The sequence below is a fragment of the Oncorhynchus nerka genome, linkage group LG5 (assembly GCF_034236695.1).
Source record: "Oncorhynchus nerka isolate Pitt River linkage group LG5, Oner_Uvic_2.0, whole genome shotgun sequence".
Classification (NCBI taxonomy): Eukaryota; Metazoa; Chordata; class Actinopteri; order Salmoniformes; family Salmonidae; genus Oncorhynchus; species Oncorhynchus nerka.
Window position 1 is genome coordinate 27,828,887 of NC_088400.1, and position 20,704 is coordinate 27,849,590.

Below are 20,704 nucleotides of genomic sequence, written 5' to 3' on the forward strand. Positions count from 1 at the left end.
GGAAATTAATGTTGGGGAATATAACACATCGGATCTGGTAAAACATAATACAAAGAAGAAAAGAAAAAAAACGTTTTTTTTTTGGTACCATCTTTGAAATGCAAGAGAAAAGCCATAATGTATTATTCCAGCCCAGGGGGGGGATTTCGATTTTGGTCACTAGATGGCAGCAGTGTATGGACATAATTTTAGACTGATCCAATGAACCATTGCATTTCGGATCAAACTTTTGTAAAGACGACTGCCCAAATGTGCCTAATTGGTTTATTAACCTGTTGCTTCTACTCGGGACGCTTGCGTCCCAACTAGAGCTCTGGAAATGCAAATGCGCTACGCTAAATGCTAATAGTATTAGTTAAAACTCAAAAGTTCATTAAAATACACATGCAGGGTATCGAATTAAAGCTACACTCGTTGTGAATCCAGGCAACAAGTCAGATTTTTAAAATGCTTTTCGGCGAAAGCATGAGAAGCTATTATCTGATAGCATGCAACACCCCAAAAGACCCACAGGGGACGTAAACAAAATAATTAGCATTTCGGCGTTACACAAACCGCACAATAAAATAGAAAACATTCATTACCTTTCACCATCTTCTTTGTTGGCACTCCTAGATGTCGGTCCATATAAAGCCTAGATATCGTTATATGTAGACTGTGTGATAAACGAAAAAAACATTGTTTCAAAACGTAACGTCATTTTTTAAAATTCAAAAAGTCGACGATAAACTTTCACAAAACACTTCGAAATACGTTTGTAATGCAACTTTAGGTATTAGTAAACGTTAATAAGCGATAAAATTCATCAGGAGGCGATGTAAAGATCATTAGCTGTCCGTCTGGAAAAATGTCCGGCTAGAAACTCAACGAAAATATCCGGTCCTAGACCGGAGGAGATACGGTGTCCTGTATGTGTTTGACCAAGAAAAAACTCGAAGGGAAATGACAAGACTCTAGACACCGTGTGGAAGCTGTAGGTACTGCAACCTCAGTCAATTAATTGTGGTTCACGTTTATCAATGGGTTCAAGTAGCGCATGGATATATTTTCCCATTTTCAGTGATCAGTTTTTCCTGTGCTTTTCGATGTAAATGCCGTTCTGGTAAAGCCACAGCAGTGATTTAACCAGTTTTTTAAACGTCTGAGTGTTTTCTATCCACACAGACTAAGCAAATGCATATACTATATTCCTGGCATGAGTAGCAGGGCGCTGAAATGTTGCGCGATTTTTAACAGAATGTTCAAAAAAGTAGAGGGTCGACTTAAGAGGTTAACAACTGGAAGTTCATAACTTTGTGCACACTCCCTAAATCCACTTCCATCAGTGTAGATAAAGGGGAGAAGACCGGTTAAATTAGGATTTTTAAGCATTGAGACAAATTGTGTATGTGTGCCCTTCAGAGGGTGAATGGGCAAGACAAAAGAACAGAGGACATGAAAACTTTGCATTTGAAGCAAGAAATTGTTGGATGGGGAGACCTGGCATTGATTACTCTAAAGAAAATGTAATTGCAGAGCACATGACAACAAAGCTTTTTAAGCTAAATATTATTGTTGATGTGGGAGACTTGCCTATGTACTGCAGACTATTCTGAGTGACCATTCCATCATATTTCAGGCATCAACCGTACAATAAAAAATATAAAAAAGTATTTGTGAGGAAACTAAAATGCACGTTGGGGTCATGTCATAGCTATGTCTAATATTAACATTAATACTAAACCAAAATTCAAACGTAGCTAGCGATCTCTTGGAGGGCTGATGGTAGCTTGCTGGTTAGTAGATTTGTGACTTAGGTTGTTAAAGGGTAATGGAAACACTTCAGGAAGTAGATCTAAGCAAAGAAATGTTTTCAATCCACTAATACTAAACATGTGCTTGTAACAGAAAGATCTCTATATTTAGTATTTTGATCTTGAACAATGTTTATTATAAGTCTGGGTAGCGCCATCTTGAATTTCCATACTAACGACTGACGCCAATGCCTCGCTGGTAGGAGTGAGCAAAATGTGAGTTTTAGCGTGGATACTGAAAGTGAATGCTGCCACTGGCAGGCACCTTTCCTCTACTGGACCTGAAAAATTTCTCACAACTGACAGCTCAGTTACTGAGATCAGGTAATCAATAAAGGTGAGAAACAATTTGTTTTTACTTTATTTTTTCAGATTGATTAGTCTGTGAAATGAAATTGATAACAAGGCGAGTAGACAAGCTATAGTAATTATCTAGCTAGCTAACTACATAAAAACAACATAATATATCAAGTTCTGTGATAGGAATCCTTGCTAACAATAGTAAGCCTGCTGGATGTTCATTGCAAGAATGTATGTAGCCTGAAGCAAAACCCTTATGACAGGGGTCCCCAATTACACTTAGCCATGGGACAATTTGTCCTTGAGCGGCTGAATCCCTAACAGATATAGAATTAGACAAAAACAGAATAATTTCAAACCTAGTTTACAATGGGATATGATCACAAATGTGCCTCTATTTATGCATGGGAATACTTGGGAACAGATTTTCCAACAACCATAAAGCTGATTTCTTGGTGATTCTAGTGTTATGTCCAACAACAAAAAGCATATACCCATCTATAACGACTTCTGAAATCTAATGCTGGTAGTCAGCTTTGTAACTAAACTATCCTGGTGTAGCTGGTTCATGACAGCTACTTACATGCGTACATCACATTATTTCAGTTATGGACTATCAGATTACATTGTTATGTTCTCAAATGAAAACCTTTGGATAATAAAATGTAACTTTGCCGCCTTGCAAGCCGATTGATAACTTGTACAATTCCCTTCCATTCATGATTCCCTTTATGTGCTACTTGGGGAAGATGAAGACAAAGAGGATGAGATTGAAATGGAGGAGCTGGAGGAAGTTAGAGCCACCACGTGGTCCCTCTCAGCTCAGCTTTTTGACTAGAAAGTAACTGAATGTACTATTAGGCAGATTATATATATATAAATTTTGTTTTTACTTTTTTATTTTAAATACTCACTCTGTCTGTAGGACCCTGTGATGGATGTCAGCTCCCAGACCTTTGTGAGGAGGACGACACTATAGACATGTCTCCTGTGAGCCAGGCAGTCAATAGCTGCCCCCATGGTGAAAAGGATAGGCAGGGGCTGGAGAGACTGGACAACATGCTGCTGTGGCTGCAAACAGGGCTGAGGGACAATCACACCCTCACATGACACAGACATACATACCATACATAGCTACGAGCAAAGATAAATCCTAGTCTTCACGCAGTAGCTCAGGTTCTCACTGGTCTTTCCCCTTTTCTTGCAAGCTTTTAATTTGTTCCCATTCGGACTGTTCCTGTATTCAAATCAGTTTATTGGTCCATTCACAGTTTAGCAGATTTTATAGCGGGCACAGCCAAATGCTTATTAGGCTATAGACTTAGTGGAATGTATGCAAGAAGAATTGAAGTTGTAAAAGCCAATTGTCTTATTTAAAAAAAAAAATAAATTGTAATTACAGTTGAATTTTGATGACATACCTTAATGAACGTTGTATGTACAGTTGAAGTCGGAAGTTTACATACACTTAGGTTGGGGTCATTAAAACTTATTTTTCAACCACTCCACAATTTTTTTGTTAACAAACTATAGTTTTGGCAAGTCGGTTAGGACATCTACTTTGTGCATGACACAAGTCATTTTTCCAACAATTGTTTACAGACACATTATTTCACTGTATGACAATTCCAGTGGGTCAGAAGTTGACATATACTAAGTTGACTGTTCCTTTAAACAGCTTGGAAAATTCCAGAAAATGTCATGGCATTAGAAGCTTTTGATTGACTAAAATGATGTCAATTAGCCTATTGGAGGTGTACCTGTAGATGTATTTCAAGGCCTACCTTCAAACTCTTTGCTTGACATCATAGGAAAATCAAAAGAAATCAGCAAAGACTTCAGAAAAAGAAATTGTCGACCTCCACAAGTCTGGTTCATCCTTGGGAGTAATTTGCAAATGTCTGGAGGTACCACGTTCATCTGTACAAACAATAGTAAGCAAGTATAAACACCATGGGACCACGCAGCAGTCATACTGCTCAGGAAGGAGACGTGTTCTGTCTCCTAGAGATGAACGTACTTTAGTGCGAAAAGTGCAAATCAATCCCAGAACAACAGCAAAGGACCTTGTGAAGATGCTGGAGGAAACAGGTACAAAATGATCTATATCCACAGTAAAACAAGTCCTATATCGACATAACCTGAAAGGCCGCTCAGCAAGGAAGAAGCCACTGCTCCAAATCCCCCATAAAAAAGCCAGACTACGGTTTGCAACTGCACATGGGGACGAAGATCGTACTTTTTGGAGAAATGTCCTCTGGTCTGATGAAACAAAAATACAACTGTTTGGCCATAATGACCATCGTTATGTTTGGAGGAAAAAGGGGGATGCTTGCAAGCCGAAGAACACCATCCCAACCGTGAAGTGCGAGGGTGGCAGCATCATGTTGTGGGGGTGCTTTGCAATTCACAAAATAGATGGCATCATGAGGAACTATGTGGATATGTTAAAGCAACATATCAAGATATCAGTCAGGAAGTTGGAGCTTGGTCACAATTGAGTCTTCCAAATGGACAATGACCCCAAGCATACTTCCAAAGTTGTGAAAAAAATGGCTTAAGGACAACAAAGTCAAGGTATTGGAGTGGCCCATCACAAAGCCCTGACCTCAATCCTATAGAAAATTTGTGGCAGAACTGAAAAAGCGTGTGCGAGCAAGGAGGCCTACAAACCTAACTTAGTTACACCAGCTGTCAGGGGAAATGGGCCAAAATTCACCCAACTTATTGTGGGAAGCTTGTGGAAGGCTACCCAAAACATTAAACAATTTAAAGGCAATGCTACCAAGTACTAATTGAGTGTATGTAAACTTCTGACCCACTGGGAATGTGACGAAAGAAATAAAAGCTGAAATAAATCATTCTACTATTACTCTGACATTTCACATTCTTAAAATTAAGTGGTGATCCTAACTGACCTAAGACATGGAATTGTTACTAGGATTACATGTCAGGAATTGTTAAAAACTGAGTTTAAATGTATTTGGCTATTTGACTTCAACTGTAGGTTGTTATGGTTATGATAGCATGATGTAACTTTGTTTTCAGGTGTGAATGAATTCCCCTAACCTTATTCATTCAATAAAGTTATTTTATTCTAGTTATATTACTTGTGTATGTCTTTCCTTATCAATGTAAGACTACATTTGTAATATGTTTTGGTGCATATGTGTTTAATATGCTAGCCAGATAACAGCGTGTCAGATCACAGAACATAGCATAGTAGTACATTCCACCAGTCATTAAAACATCTGTACCTCATTCACAGTAAAAGCTAATACCATTCTGATTTCAGATGATCAATCTTTACAAAATAAGGATGACTCAATATGCTCTAAGAGTTTATATATCTTCATTAGGCTGGGGTTCTCAAACTTTTTGTGATAGCAAATACATCAGGGACCCCTCGTGATCAGAACATTAAAAAGAAATCTGACTCGAGTTTATGTCTACAAGGAGTTTTAGTATGACGTCTGCAGTGCATGGCTGGACGAACCAAGTCTCAGGCCCAGGGAAAGACCATTTAAAAAGGCCCGCCTCTTAGAGAAACTTTCAAGCTAAATTCCTGCAATTCTAAATATTTTGTCATGGGGCAGAGAGAAAAAAGCTTTAAAACAGCAAAGTTATGTGCTTTTAAGTACATACGTTTTCAGTTGAAAGTACTGTGGATACCAATATCCCTGTGAGCCTCCCAGGCCCTTGGTTCCCAGGGTTGAGAACAAACTGTAGATTAATAATATTACATTGTATTGTAAACTGAACAAAAAATATAAACACAACATGTAAAGTGTTGGTTCCATGAGCTGAAATAAAAGATCCCAAAAATTCTCAATACGCACAAAAATCTTAATTCTCTCAAATTGTGCACAAATGTGTTTACATCCCTGTTAGTTAGCATTTCTCCTTTGCCAAGATAATCCATCCACCTGACAAGCTTATTAAACAGCATGATCATTACAAAATAAAAAGGCCACTAAAATGTGCAGATTTGTCACACAACACAATGTCACAGATGTCTCAAGTTTTGAGGGAACATGCAATTGGTATGCTGACTGCAGGAATGTTCACCAGAGCTGTTACCAGAAACTTGTTAATTTCTCTACCATAAGCAGACACCAAAGTTGTTTTCGAGAATTTGACAGTACGTCCAACCAGCCTCACAACCGCAGACAATGTGTATGGTGTTGTGTGTGCGAGCGGTTTGCTGATGTCAACGTTGTGAATAGAGTGCCCCATGGTGGCGGTGGGGCTACGGTATGGGCAAGCATACAGCACATTCAGAAAGAATTCAGACCCCTTGATGTTTTCCACATTTTGTTACGTTACTGCCTTATTCTAAAATTGATTTAATCCCTCTACACACAATACCACATAATGACAAAGCAAAAACAGGGTTAGATATGTATATTATTATATATACACACACACACACGTATTCAGACCCTTTACTCAGACCTGTATTTGGAGAGTTTCTCCCATTCTTCTTGCAGATCCTCTCAAGCTCTGTCAGGTCGGATGGGGAGCATCGCTGCATAGCTTTTTTCAGGTCTCGCCAGAGATGTTCGATCCGGTTCAAGTCCGGGCTCTGGCTGGGCCACTCAAGGACATTCAAAGACTTGTCCCAAAGCCACTTCTTTGTTGTCTTGGCTGTGTGCTTAGGGTCATTGTCCTGTTGGAAGATGAACCTTTGCCAGAGTCTGAGTTCCTGTGCACTCTGCAGCAGGTTTTCATCAAGGATCTCTACGTACTTTGCGCCGTTCATCTTTCCCTCGATCCTGACAAGTCTCCCAGTCCCTGCCGCTGAGAAACATCAACACAGCATGATACAGCCATCACCACGCTTCACCGTAGGGAAGGTTTTCTCCAGGTGTGACGCTTGGCATTCATGCCAAAGAGTTCCATCTTGGTTTCATCAGACCAAAGAATATTGTTTCTCATGGTCAGAGTCCTTTAGGTACCTTTTGGCAAACTCCAAGTGGGCTATCCCTAGATCTGTGCCTCGACACAATCCTGTCTCTGAGCTCTAAGGACAATTCCTTTGACCTCAAGGCTTGGTTTTTGCTCTGGCATGCAGTCAACTTTGGGATCTTATATAGACAGGTGTGCGCCTTTCTATATCCCATCCAATCAAGTGCATTTACCACAGGTGGACTCCAATCAAGATGTAGAAACATCTCAAGGATGATCAACAAAAACAGGATGCACCTGAGCTCAATTTGAGTCTCATAGCAAATGGTCTGAATACTTATGTAGAGACGGTATCTATTTTTAATTTATTTGCAAAAATTTATAAAACTAATTTTAGTTGTCATTATGGGATATTGTGTGTAGATTGACAAGTATTTTTTATTCATTTAATCAATTTTAGAATAAGGCTGTAACATAAAATGTTGAAAAAGTCAAGGGGTCCAAATACTTCCCGAATGCACTGTAAGTTAGACAATGAACGCAATTGCATTTTATCGATGGCAATTTCAATGCACAGTGATACCATGACAAGATCCTGAGGCCCATTGTTGTGCCATTCATCCACCGCCATCACCTCATGTTGCATGATAATACACGGCCCCATGTCACAAGGATCTGTACACAATTCCTGGAAGCTGAAAATGTCAAAGTTCTTCCACGGCCTGTATGCTCAGACATGTCACCCGTTGAGCATGTTTGGGATCCTCTGGATTGAAGTGTATGACAGCGTCTTCCAGTTCACACCAATATCCAGCAACGTCGCACAGCCATTGAAGAGGAATGGGACAACATTCCACAATCAACAGCCTGATTATGCAAAGGAGATGTGTCACACCAGATATTGACTGGTTTCCTGATATTTTTTATTTAAGGTATCTGTGACCAACAGATGCATGTGTATTCCCAGTCATGTCAAATCCATAGATTAGGGCCTAATGAATTTAAAATTGACTGATTTCCTAATATGATCTGTAACTCAGTAAAATCTTTTTAATTGTTGCATTTAGATTTTTGTTCAGTATACTGCACATGTTAAACTTATTCCACTGATAGCTTGGCCAAAAGTTGTTTAATCTCTTAGTAATATTCATTTAAAAAAAGGTTATAGATTTTTTAAATCTGGCTGCGGACCCCGTGCACTACCTCGGATCCCACTTTGACAACCCCTGCATTAGAAAGTTGTGTATTTAGGAGTTGTTTGGCGTATAAGACATTTTCACAGGTGTTTTTTCTTCACTGATTACCATTTGATTGATGTGGTGCTATTGTCAGTGTGTGACTTGGGCCAGAGTGTTGTACGGGCCCTTCTAATTTTTGGGGAATTGCGTACCGGTTCCTCTTTAAAACAAACAAACAGTAGCCTATCGCCGGCTACAGATGCAAAAAAGGTTGATCAAAACGGAATTACGGCAGGATCTACATTGAATAACAATGGAAAGTGGGAATTAATTTTCCGATTCTGCTTTGCTCAAGTTTATTTGCCACTAGTCTGTGAATCTGTGCGTGACAGTAGGCTGTTTGAGATTGCGCAGATTGAAAATGTATGTGCATAATGCGCTGTTACAAACCTCATTTGACAACTTGGAAGGTCATGAAAAGTCATGGAAATTAGTTTCATAATTTCTGTTAATGTCATTCATGAAGGAACACTTAAATATTATCAATCGCTTAAAAATCTACAGTATCAGCCATTTTCAGAAACACCCTTGTGCTGCATGTGTGCCAGTGCCCGATGATATTTCAGCAGCAGGTATAAAATAATGACAGGCTAACTATATAGCCAATTTAAAATATAACTTAGAGCAGTTCTTGCTAGTTAACCATAGTTAAGCATTAATGGAGCCTTTCTACAAGCACTGAAACTTTGGAAAGATTGGATTTCCCTATTAAATAGCAGCAATGTAATTGCGACAACATTAAAAATATTCTAATAGTCTAATTGACAAATAACTTACTGTGCATAGACCTCCACCGAAACATGAATATTTGAGCCATAAGATATATATATATATACACATGTCTAGTTAGATACCTTGCTCTGAAGTAGCCTACCTTATTCATTTGATCCCTGATTTATTAATCTAATAAAAGACAAAAGTATTTGGTTGTAAAGTTGCCTGCACAACCAGGAGCTCCCCAGATGGAGGGTTGACCAGATGTTGACAAGCTGTAATTAACAGTACAGTTCTACTTTGTGGGGGGTTAAGTGCCTTGATCAAGGGCACAATGGCAGGTCTACATGGGATCAGACACAGCAGCCTTCCAGTGTCAATAATCTTAACTTTTTCTATGGAGGCTATAATAAGTCATGAAAATGTGGTCAAAATTCATAGAGAAGTCAGTAACAGTGAATAATCAGAGGTCTCTATAGCATAATGTAATTTGTGAATTTCGGTGAACATAGTCTAATGGACGGACTTGGAAAGATGAAAGCTCCTGCACTGTCATCATTTGAAAGGGCCGTTTCTCATCTTTCAAAACATGTATCATGTTTTCATTTATGGTTTGACACCAGCAAAGTATGTTCATTAATGTACGCAGAGGTCATGGTCTCAGTAAATTCAGGAATTCCAAAACTCTCCTAGCGATGATGCAACAATGCCAATATGGCGATTTACAGTTAGCTGGTGTTCTAAAGCCAAACGTTAGTGTTTCAATTCCCCTTTAAGTTAGCAAGCTAACTAGCAAACGCTGCTTTTCCAAGCTTGCCAACGTTTGCTAGCTAGCATGCAATTATTGGCAATGGTTTAAATGAAAACAATGAACATCTTTAGCAAGACGTTTTGCCAAGTTCATAACCATCACACAGCCTGTGAATGTGTCTACAGGACAATGCAATTATTTAGTCAAACAAACAGCAAAAAATACATGTACACATAATTAGGAAATGTAAGCTAGCATGCTAACGATGTTAGCTAAACTGGCTTGCAAATGTTGTGCACCTACCAGGTCAAATCCAGCAGGAACGGAGAGCAAAAACCATCAATTCTCGTTTTGAGTCTTTAATTAACGTGTTAACGGACGACAAATTTGATCAAAATGAAACAGATATTAGCAAACAAACAATGTCGAAAATACAGCTAGCTATTTGAAAACAATTCGGTTCCTGTTTGTTAAAATTCAGATGCCGTTCGCAGCTCACACCCACAAGAAATGAAGCTACCAAATGTTATCCCCGCCTCTCCCATCGAACAGGTTTGTATTCATAAGGCACCAAACGATTTTGTTTTACCAAAACAGGAAGGGACTACATGAACTTGTCCAATAATAACAGCTTGTTTTCGTTTTATAATGCACATTTTATTTAACGTTTTTCTACGTTGTGCTCTAATGAATATTACCCAGATGCACCACCAGACAACCAAATTGAAAACTTCCTCATTCATCCACATCGCATCTCACATCAGTAGCAGCAGGCAAACACCACCATCTGAATGTCAGATACACTAACAGCATTGCAGCCGACTCAAATGCAGAATATATAATATCTAGCTATATTTTGGCATTACACATTTTGAAGAGACAGTCACAGTTTAGACAATCTGAATGTTTACCAGGTGTTTTTCAGGTAAACGTACATACAGTAATGCTGCCTACAAAAATAATTGACCATATGAATAAATATGCAAGTGTCAAATTGTCTATACATACAATTGCACTCGTTCACATATCATTTTTAACAAATTAAATGATATGGCCTGAAAATAATAATTACAACATATAACTAGCTACTGCTTGAACATGCACTGGTCACGGCGGGCTAAAAGGTTTTACTTTTCAGACTGTCCCAACCTGAATATATTCGATCAATAGATTCGACATGATTACAAACCAAAGATACAGACTGTGTATCTTGGATTTGAAATGTAATAATTTGGGACTCTCCACAATGATCAGATAGAAAGAGTTATTGCGCCATCTACTGGGGAAAATACTAGATCGTTTTTGCTGTTGTTGCCCTGCTCAATAAAACAACAACCATAATCTCAATGCGTTCTTCATCAGTGTCCCTACCAGATTTAAATCGCAAACTTGTTCCATTGTTTGTTTATTATTTTAGATTAGTAGCCACACAATTCAATTTTCGAAAACAGTGTTTGAGATGCAGACATCTCTGCATTTCTAGAAAGGCAAATGCAAAATTGCAGTGTGATATAATCGCGTGTGCTGTCTGTGTGTTCGGTCCTGTCTGAGATACACTGAAAATAAGGAAAGACTAATTGTTTCTAATCTGTGTAGTGTCTTTGTTGCTCTGCCAGAGGGTTGGCTCAGTGACCAGTTCATTAAGTACCACAGCATCGTCTAGCGATAACAAATGGACTGATGTTTTGATATTTGGGCTGTGTGAACGCTCATAGATGTGTGGAGTGAAAATACAACGTTGATTTAGCAACTAACATACAATATCAAGGAAACAATAAAAGGGATGTTTTAGACAGTGCTTTTGAAATGTTTTATATAGCTGTGCTTGTTGACATACACTCCTTAGAATGTTTTTAATGTGTGCTTGGTGGGTCAGTCCAAACAGATACTCCAAAATTCTCTTACCGAATGAACATTTAAATAGCAAAACAACAAAAACTCAATAATACAATACATTACACTAGAAAGTCTGAGATGAATTCATTCTCACTAACATAGGCTATTGGTCTATTTACAAAATGTTTCTTGATATATGTATATATAAAATGAGGATGCACCTTCTTTGAAGAAAATGTATATTGAGCATTCTGTTTGGTGAAATAAAAATGTAACCGTCATTGTAACAATGTATATCAATGGCTTACAAAATAACCACACCTTCCTGAAGGTTATCATTCAGAAAGGTATTGGATAATATCACGAAAATGCTTTATAATCAACCACGTGTTAAGTAACAATTTCATGATTCAATGTCTTGATTCTTATGATGTACAATTAGATATATCTTGATAAGATTACTTTTCCATAAGAGTTTCTTCTACAATGGAACATATTGATGAACTCCAGTCTTTGTAAAATACAGCAGAAGAACAACTGAAGACATCAGGAAAATGATACAAAATACGACAAAATGGACAATTTATTATACAATAGCTGTTTACAATAGTTCCTACCAGGTACAGAAAATATATGTCTTACAAGATGTAAATGAACAGGCTGACTTTACATACCCCTCATAATAACCTACAACTGATTTATTGCATAATGGGAATGGCAGCAAGGACATTTAAAATCACATTGACCTAGTCATCTGAATGTGTTTCTTTCTCTTCTACACTATTCTCTTTCAATGGACTCAAATGTACAAAATGAATGATATACATAGTTGTTGTTTTTAAATAATTATCTTCATCACATTCACTAGACACGTATACAGTGTGCTATGTTTGACACTTCTGGAGTGCACAGCAAGATACAGCAGGATTACTCCCAGTTGGTACAATAACAAGAACCCTATGCTCCTTTCATCTTACAAGACATCCACATACTGTAGTCACCAGAATAAACAAATGGTTCAAGGGCGTACAAAACACATTGGGCCAGATTAATGAAGGACCTCTTCCATAGCATTTCCTCCTGTATCATCGTTCACAGCCTTGAACGTTGGCATTGGAGAAATATGACCATTATTACAGTTGAAATGACTTAAGTGAGTAACAATAATTAGCCTGATGGCCAACTTAAACGGTACCAGAAAACTAGACATCACTGCTTGATAAATCTCACTCCAAGACCAAGTACTGATTGCTGGGAGATAATGTCTTGTTCTTCACAAAAACAGTCTTAATGTTTTTTTCCCCCACTTGTTCCCTTTGTATACATCATCTATATGTTAAGCTTCATACACCCTACAAAGGAGACAAGAAAAAAAGTGTTAAATACAGCCAAATATCATACAAAATTACACAGCTATACAGATTCCTATAACCAAACTTTCAATAGCACTATAATACACTATAGTTCGTATTATGAACAATAGGTGCCAGTTCTGTTCCTATAAAGCAGTGTGTAACATAACCGTCTGCAAAATGCTAAATGTGTTTCAACTGCAGTACAGATGTAGGATCTTCATTTGAGCCAGTTTGCTACAGCAGGAAAATGATCCTGCAGCAACAGGAAATGTGAATTATTATGTAGATTATAATTAATGATGAAAACTTCAGAAGCCTTATTAAATCTCAAATAAACGACAAGTTTTACATTTCCTGCCTTGCAGTAAAGTTCTCCTGCAACAGGGTGATTAAAATAAGATCATATATCTGTATGCAACAGCAGTACTCTTACAACTTTAGTTCATGGAGTGGGATGACCTCTCACCTATGCTTATCCTTCCAGATCCGGAACCACTTGACCAGGTTTTTGGTGCTTTGCAGTTTGGGGTGCAGACAGTACTCCTGCCCCTTGAAGCGTGACACATTCTCCATGGTGACACTGACAAACAAAGAAGCGAGGAAAAGTGTAAGAGAAAATAGCTAATCCACCTTACTGCTTTAGAATCATAAGCGATGTTGGTTAATGTTAGCTGCAAAGTAATTATAACAACCCAAGCAATGTGGTAAGAATACTGCAATAACTTTAATACATTCTATCTCTGACATCTTAATTTAAACACTCATGGAGGGGTTCTATGAACAGGTTTTAGAAACAGCACTGGGTGGGCAGGCCTATACATGATCTCTGAGCATGGTCAGATGAACCCATTGATATTCAGAGCAGCAGTTAGAGATACTAGTCTGTCTTTATGGCATATTTCGGCCGGTCATGACATGTGCTGTGTGTTGTGCCCAGAGCTATGCAGGGGCTTCTCAAATCAATCTCTTATTAGTGTGTCTGCTTCTTAGTGAAGGATTAACCTGCCCAGCCAAAAGAGGTCTTGGTTAATTTGGTTAACTCCTAAATTGGAGTTGGAAGCGCTGCTGTGACAGTTTGGGTGCCCCACCCCCCCAGAATGTTAAATTCTGAGATGTGACCCAATGCCAGCCAACAAAGGAGAGAAGACGCACTCTTTCTGGAGCCTGCTGAGTCTCAATTTACACTGAGGTCAGTGGCCCCACCATCTTATGCAAGCAGGCCTGCTTTAACTGGTTGGCATTAATCTGCCTGAATATGAAGTTTATCACATTGACCCCAGGACAGCAGTAAATTAAGCAGTAAATAGCAGTTTAATAGTCCAAGGGCCAACACAACTCTTTGTTGGACGGACTCTAAAGTCTTAAGATCATATTGAGAGCAATGTACTGTACTCCATAACAGCAGGATAAAACAACATTTGTTTTCAAGGTATTTCTATGCTGTTGATGGGAACACATTTATGTGTGATACCTCAAGTGAACAGCAGATGGCGAAAGAGTATGTGACCTTTTGCAAAAGTAAGGTCTGCTTCCACCGAAAATGACTCAAATGTAAGATCAGTGTCTATTTGACAATGGGGTCTGATGCATGCAGTAGTATAGGGCAATACAATTCCCTTTGGACCCCTCAAAAAGAGGTAAACAGTCACTCTTATCTGGAGAGGGAAAGTCCCTATTGGATGCCAAGGCCACTCACACCGACAACAGTAGCTGTCTGTGCCTTGGTCCAGTTGAGCAAGCAATGCTTTAAAAGTAATAGATCAAATGATAGGGAATAATAGGCGACTGGATGGTGCATGTGGACAAAGACCATCATTTACTGTCTAATTTAAGCTAATAGGTTTTCTCAAGAATGTCTAGATTGAAGAGTTATCAGATTCCATTCCAGAGCAATATATTCATAGGTCAATCAGCTGGTAGGAGATTAGAACATCAGAGTGACTATTTAGACAAGACACTGCATTTGGCAAACAAACAGAATAGCACACAATGACATCTCTGAAACAAACAGAACATCGGATTGACAATGGCAATGCAGAAAGAGAGAGAGAGCAAGAGAGAGATAAATGATTCAAAGGAAGACTCACAATATCATCTTCTCTTGGCAGAAAGGATGTTTGGGTTTAATCTCCAGCTTTTGCACATCCTTGTAGCGAATCTTTGGCCCTTTTCTTGTGCACCTGCACTTGTAGGCTGTGAAGAAAATAGATGTATTTTATAAAAGCTTTCAAATAAACACTTTGGTCTGAACGTTTTCAGCCATCTGTAGACTAGCTCTCTGGTATGATTTCCTGACTTCACACAGATTGCCAGGTGCAGCATAGGCCTAGTACTCACTAAACCTGTATGGAATAAAACAAAGAGAACGATTTAAGAGGGCTCAGTAACGGCAGTGTAAAACAGAAAAACGTCATTATTATCTCCACTGTAAATCAAGGCGCGCTGTTTCCCGCGCATGCATGTGGCCAGGCTCGTGCTCACTATGGAACTTGTGACCCACATCTTCAAGGCGACCTCATCAACCATCTCCAATTCCTCAATGCATTACAATTCTCATCATCAACCAGGATCACTGACCAAGACTAATCAGAAAAAAACGATTGCAGTCAGAGTGCAGTATGACTGCAGTACACTGTAGTATAACTTCAGTATGCTACAAATACTTAATTTTAATTTTTTTATTTTGCAGTGTAACTACAGTTACAGTGCAGTATAACTGCAGTTCAACTGCGTACACTGCAGTTATTCTTCAATTACTGCATCCAAAATACAACAGTTGACTGCAGTTACTGCACTTTTACTGCAGTTTCAAAACTGTAATATGTTTTGTTAGGTGAAGACCAGCACCGGCTAACCACCATGAATTGGATAAATGTAAAACTATGAAGAATAAAATTGATACAAAGTAACCTGGCTACAGACTGTGGGTGAGTGGTGAACACAACAAACGAACAAAGCCAACATTTTACAAAACAACCCAAGAAGTACAACACAGTAATAACTCAATGGTTATAAACAACAATAGCCTACTGTTGCCAAAAGTGAGCAAGCAGATTTGGAGATGGTAAATGAATGACAATGGTCAAACATTACAGGTGCAATTTGGCTGCCAAACCAACCAATTGTTTTTAAAAACTCATTACCATCAGTTTAACATGTAAAATGCTTAAAACACGTTTTTCATTACTCAAATAGTAATAGATAATTACCTTCTGCTTGAAGGGAATATAAAGCAATAATTAACAAAAGCAACGCTGCTGTTGTACAACGATGCATCTTGTCTGCTGATGATGAACCTCAGATTCGGACCTCCCGACTGGTTTCGCTTAGTAAAAATCACTCAAACAACACTTTCCTTGTATTCGCTCCTTAACTTTAGAGATGACAGGAGGAACAGTATTTGATCTCTATTCTTCCGAATACTCTCGAGTTTTGACGAACTCTTTAGGTCCCGAGCGCTCAGATCAGATGAAATGTAATCCGCATTTGACCGCACTCGCGTTTCTTGCCTTTTATCCCTACATGTTGTTGAGCAGCTGCTTTTAAAAACCAGCTCTGTCCCATCTCATTAATATGCACAGCCAGCCAACGAATCAAACACTTGAAAAAGAGAAGTGGAATACATAAAAGAGAGTGGAATAGTTATGAAAAAACACTAAAGAAGGAGCGGAAAATGGAAAGTTTAGAATTAGATTAGCCTACTAATTATATATTTGATTGAAGTTATTATGCTGATTTTCAAAGTTGCCTGGGACAGCTAGAGCAACTTTCCACAAACTATTCTAACAGTGTAGGATCATTTGTGCATGGCCCACACTGCCTCTCCATTACAAATATTTATTTTCAGGCTGATTGAATCTACTGACACATGTTTCTAAGGCAAACATGTCTTATAATCACAGTAGTGGTGAAATAGTACTTTGGTGCCGTCTCAAGACTTTTCCAGCAATTTAGAGACGTCAAAGACGTTCCAAAGGGATTCTCCTGTTTAAATTCCAGAGAAAGATTGAAACACTGACACATCTGGAAGTAATTAGATGATCATTGATAAAGGGACGGACATACAGTATAATTGCAATTGATGAGAAAACATTTGTACTCAATTAATTGTCCCCATTCCTTGATCATATACCATAGAACAACAGAGTGCTATTTTATTTGAAAAGGTATCAAAACCAAATAAAAGTTCAAAATAGCAATTTATAGTCAGCCAACTGAAGTCATGCTTCTTATAACATCCTATTGAAAAGTAATTGACTGTAGACGTGTTGGCATATTGTGTCTTCGTCATAATAAAACAGTTATTTGGAACATTTGTGGATGAACAATGTAAATAGGGGTACATGGGAATACATGTACCCATTGTTTCTTAGCAGATTACCATGCAGAGTTGTTCCGTGTAAAAGAAAAACCTTTTGACCCTCCCATTTGCGCTACAATAATTTGGTGAACAGAAAGCCTTCACCAGAATATACCCTTCTTTTCCTGGCTTGGATTTTCAGCCAATCCTCTTATCCCATCTGTCATCACTCACTCATACCAGCCTCCATGAAATGTCTCTTTCTGCAGCCTCTCAGAAGCTGTGTGGAAAATGAAAAGTGAGCTAATTAAATTTGAAGCTAAGCATAAGTCATTCTTTGCCATCCAACTGTAACATTTGCCCTGTTTGACTTGAAGCTATTCACAACGAGAAGAGATTGATGAAGCTGGATTCCAGTCAATTGGATCAGTGCAAATCAATGATAGTTTATGTTTGTTGACCTGGTTTATACATACCCACAGAAGGCAGTGATACCTTCTTCATCCATTCAGGATTTTAAGAGAAAATTAGGACCTAGTTTGGTTGGTTGGTTGTTATGCAGTTCAAGCATTGGAAACTTTTAATGCTATCCAAAAAGTGTACAATTGTATAACAAAGTTTAACATTCAGCAGATCATCAGTTGAGCACTTTAGTTCATTTAACCTGAAGTATTTATATTTAAAAAAAATAGCTGTGCTTACGTTTATGGGTTAGACAACGTGCACAACTGTTTATGAAATGATAAACTCCCCATCTCTTAGGACACACCTGTATTGTGTCTGTGTGCTTTTAGTTCCCTTGACAATGGTCTATCACAGAACTACTTCACAGCCCAAAGTAAATTTTATCCCTAAGTCAAACATTGTATTCTATTCTTTGTCTTCCACTGGATGCGATAATGTCACTGATGGAGGGGCCCTGCCAGAGTTGGTGGAAATGCAGCCTTTCTTCTGCCAAAAGATGGTCTTGCTATGAAACCCAAACAGATCAGCTAAGCTACGTTTCAACTCTCTGGGTTCTCAGTAGCAAATGGCACCATATTCGCTACATATTCCCTACCATATTCCCTACAGAGCCCTATGGGCCCTGGTCAAAATAGGGCTTCGGGAAAAGTAGTGCACTATATACGGAATAGGATACCATTTGGGACGCATACAGAGTGGGATGGGGAGATGGGTCTCTCCAAACATTAGTTGTTCCAGTGAAGGCGATGATTAATCAAGTCCACACAGTCCATCTCCGCCAAAGACGCCTGTTTGCTGACCGTAAAAACGACATTGATTCACATTCACCTTTCAGGATGCTGCTGGGACACCACCAAGGCCTACATGTGTGCATTCATATGTGCTTGTGACCTTCTGAGTCATTTTGAGGAAACCCAACCAACTTCTGAAGAGGAGCGCTGCTTTCTGATCCTCATCATGTCTGATGCTGGTGATGGACCTTCACTTATATATAGTGTCTGAATCCTGCCGGTCCAATCAAAGGTGGCAACATGGGTTGAGCTGTCTTTAACAACATTGAGTTGATATATGTATGTGACATATGCTGGCTCACTCCCAGGGACGACTTCAAATCAAATCACATTTTATTAGTCACATGCGCCGAATACAGCAGTGTACAGTGAAATGCTTACTTACAAGCCCCTAACCAACAATGCAGTACAAATAAGAATAAGACATAAAAGTAACAAGTAATTCAAGAGCAGCAGTAAAATAACAATAGCGAGACTATATACAGGGGGTACAGGTACAGAGTCAATGTGCGGGGGCACCGGTTAGTCAAGGTAATTTAGGTAATATGTACATGTAGGTAGTTATTAAAGTGACTATGCATAGATGATAACAACAGAGAGTAGCAGCAGTGTACGGGGGGGGGGGGGGGGGGTGCAAATAGTCTATGTAGCCATTTGATTAGATGTCCGTGATGGCTGTTAGCTTACATAGGAATTTATAAGGTCCAGTAGGTGTGCAGTATGACTGGGAGATATGAGTGAAATCAACAGCAGGGCTGTGCCACTGTTGACGTTGTCAGGCAAATAAAGACCTTGGCATCCTAATTGGCCTGAGCCTGGGGGGGCCATAGATCATCATGTCTACCTCCCAAATGGCACCCTAATCCATTCATAGTGCACTACTTTTTGACCAGGGCCCACAGGGCTAAAGAGGGGATGATTGTCTGTTTAAATATAACACAACCCGGTATTATATTCTACATGACATTATATTAGGACAGGATACAATTCCATTTATTTTTATTTTTATGGTCCACAAATAGTTTAATCCCATTTTGATTATATATAGTGATGTTTTATTTATTGAGTTACATGAATAATTCACATCAAACTCAATCAAGCCATTACAAGTTCTAGTGGATGCTTGAGTGAATCACTGTCAGTCTGAGAAACTGAACTGAAGGCAGGAATATTTGAAATGACAGGCAGCTATTGAAAGTTAACTGTTGGTGTCAGATTCTCTCCACGTTTCACCACGTGAGTCATCCTACTACCAGAGAAAATAAATTATTTCAGAAATGCGTAGAAGAACTCTCAACATTGAGCAGACCATTGTTTTATTGACGATAGAAAAAGCATTCTTTGTATTCAAGTGTCTTTCAACTGTCCAACAAGAGTGTGCGCAACAATCTCAAAGATACAGTTTCTTAATATTAAAATCCTGGAAATAACCTTTATTAACCTGAAACAGTTTGAGTAGTATATAGATTTCTCGTGAGCATATAGAGTGACTGGCTATCGGAACCAGGTCAGGGAACAGTGGAAAGAACTAAACCAGACCACAATGTCCTTTGTCTATGATTTGTACCGCCACCTAATAAACTCTCTCAACTCTCTAACAAAACTGTTTATCTAAGACAGGACCATTTAAAATCATTTGAACCAAATGCTCCCACATCTCATTCAACACATAAACAGAAGGAGGCATTAGCACATGCCAGGAACCCACAGCAGTGTTGATCTGTTCCATGCTTCAGTACATGTTGTGCCTTATGCCTCAGCAAATTTACATACATCATTCTCATCTGATTTTTGGTGAGTCATGTGAAGGACACTCACAGACAAGGTTATGTAAGTTATAGCTTTAGCCGCTCCTGGTGGAAGCAGTGCATTTTAGCCAAGGATTTGTACTATTTTGAGGTATTTCACAGAGAGGGCAGGTTTGTTGTTGATGTTATATAAGTTACCTTGATTATATAAAAGGCACTTCTAAAAACTAACAGTGCAGTCCACATTTTTCAGCTGACATTTGACATTTGAAATGCATCAAATGTATACTTCCTGGATCTCTGTGGTCACTGTTTACTTGAATTACATCAACTTTAAATAAAGTTCACGAAGCAATTGATGTGCTTTTTTAATTTCAGTCAGAGTCAGTCAGAGTGGCTTGGGGTGAAAAGACAAGTTTTCATCAGGCTCCAGATTTGCTCATATAAGTAAAGGAATCCAAGGCTGTACCAGGCTGGTACAGTTTCAGACAGCAGGAAGAACATT

At 38.7% G+C, this 20,704-nt stretch overlaps 2 protein-coding genes across 4 annotated transcripts in view; both read right to left on the reverse strand.

The window, feature by feature from the left end:
* Positions 1 to 10,232, reverse strand: part of LOC115129312 (protein FAM13B-like) — a 64,111-nt gene extending 53,879 nt beyond the window's left edge. For all 3 annotated transcript variants that reach the window (XM_065018505.1, XM_065018506.1, XM_029659522.2), the window contains exon 1: positions 10,008 to 10,232. The gene's annotated coding sequence lies outside the window, so the exon portion shown is untranslated. The remainder of the gene's footprint in view (positions 1 to 10,007) is intronic.
* Positions 10,233 to 12,105: 1,873 nt separating this feature from the next.
* Positions 12,106 to 16,430, reverse strand: LOC115129313 (C-X-C motif chemokine 14-like). Its single transcript, XM_029659523.2, has 4 exons — positions 16,105 to 16,430; positions 14,983 to 15,088; positions 13,362 to 13,475; positions 12,106 to 12,892 (listed from the first exon to the last, which is right to left on the reverse strand). Exons 1-4 carry the CDS (start codon positions 16,169 to 16,171, stop codon positions 12,877 to 12,879), a joined length of 303 nt encoding a protein of 100 aa, XP_029515383.1. The 5' UTR covers positions 16,172 to 16,430; the 3' UTR covers positions 12,106 to 12,876.
* Positions 16,431 to 20,704: the final 4,274 nt, after the last annotated feature.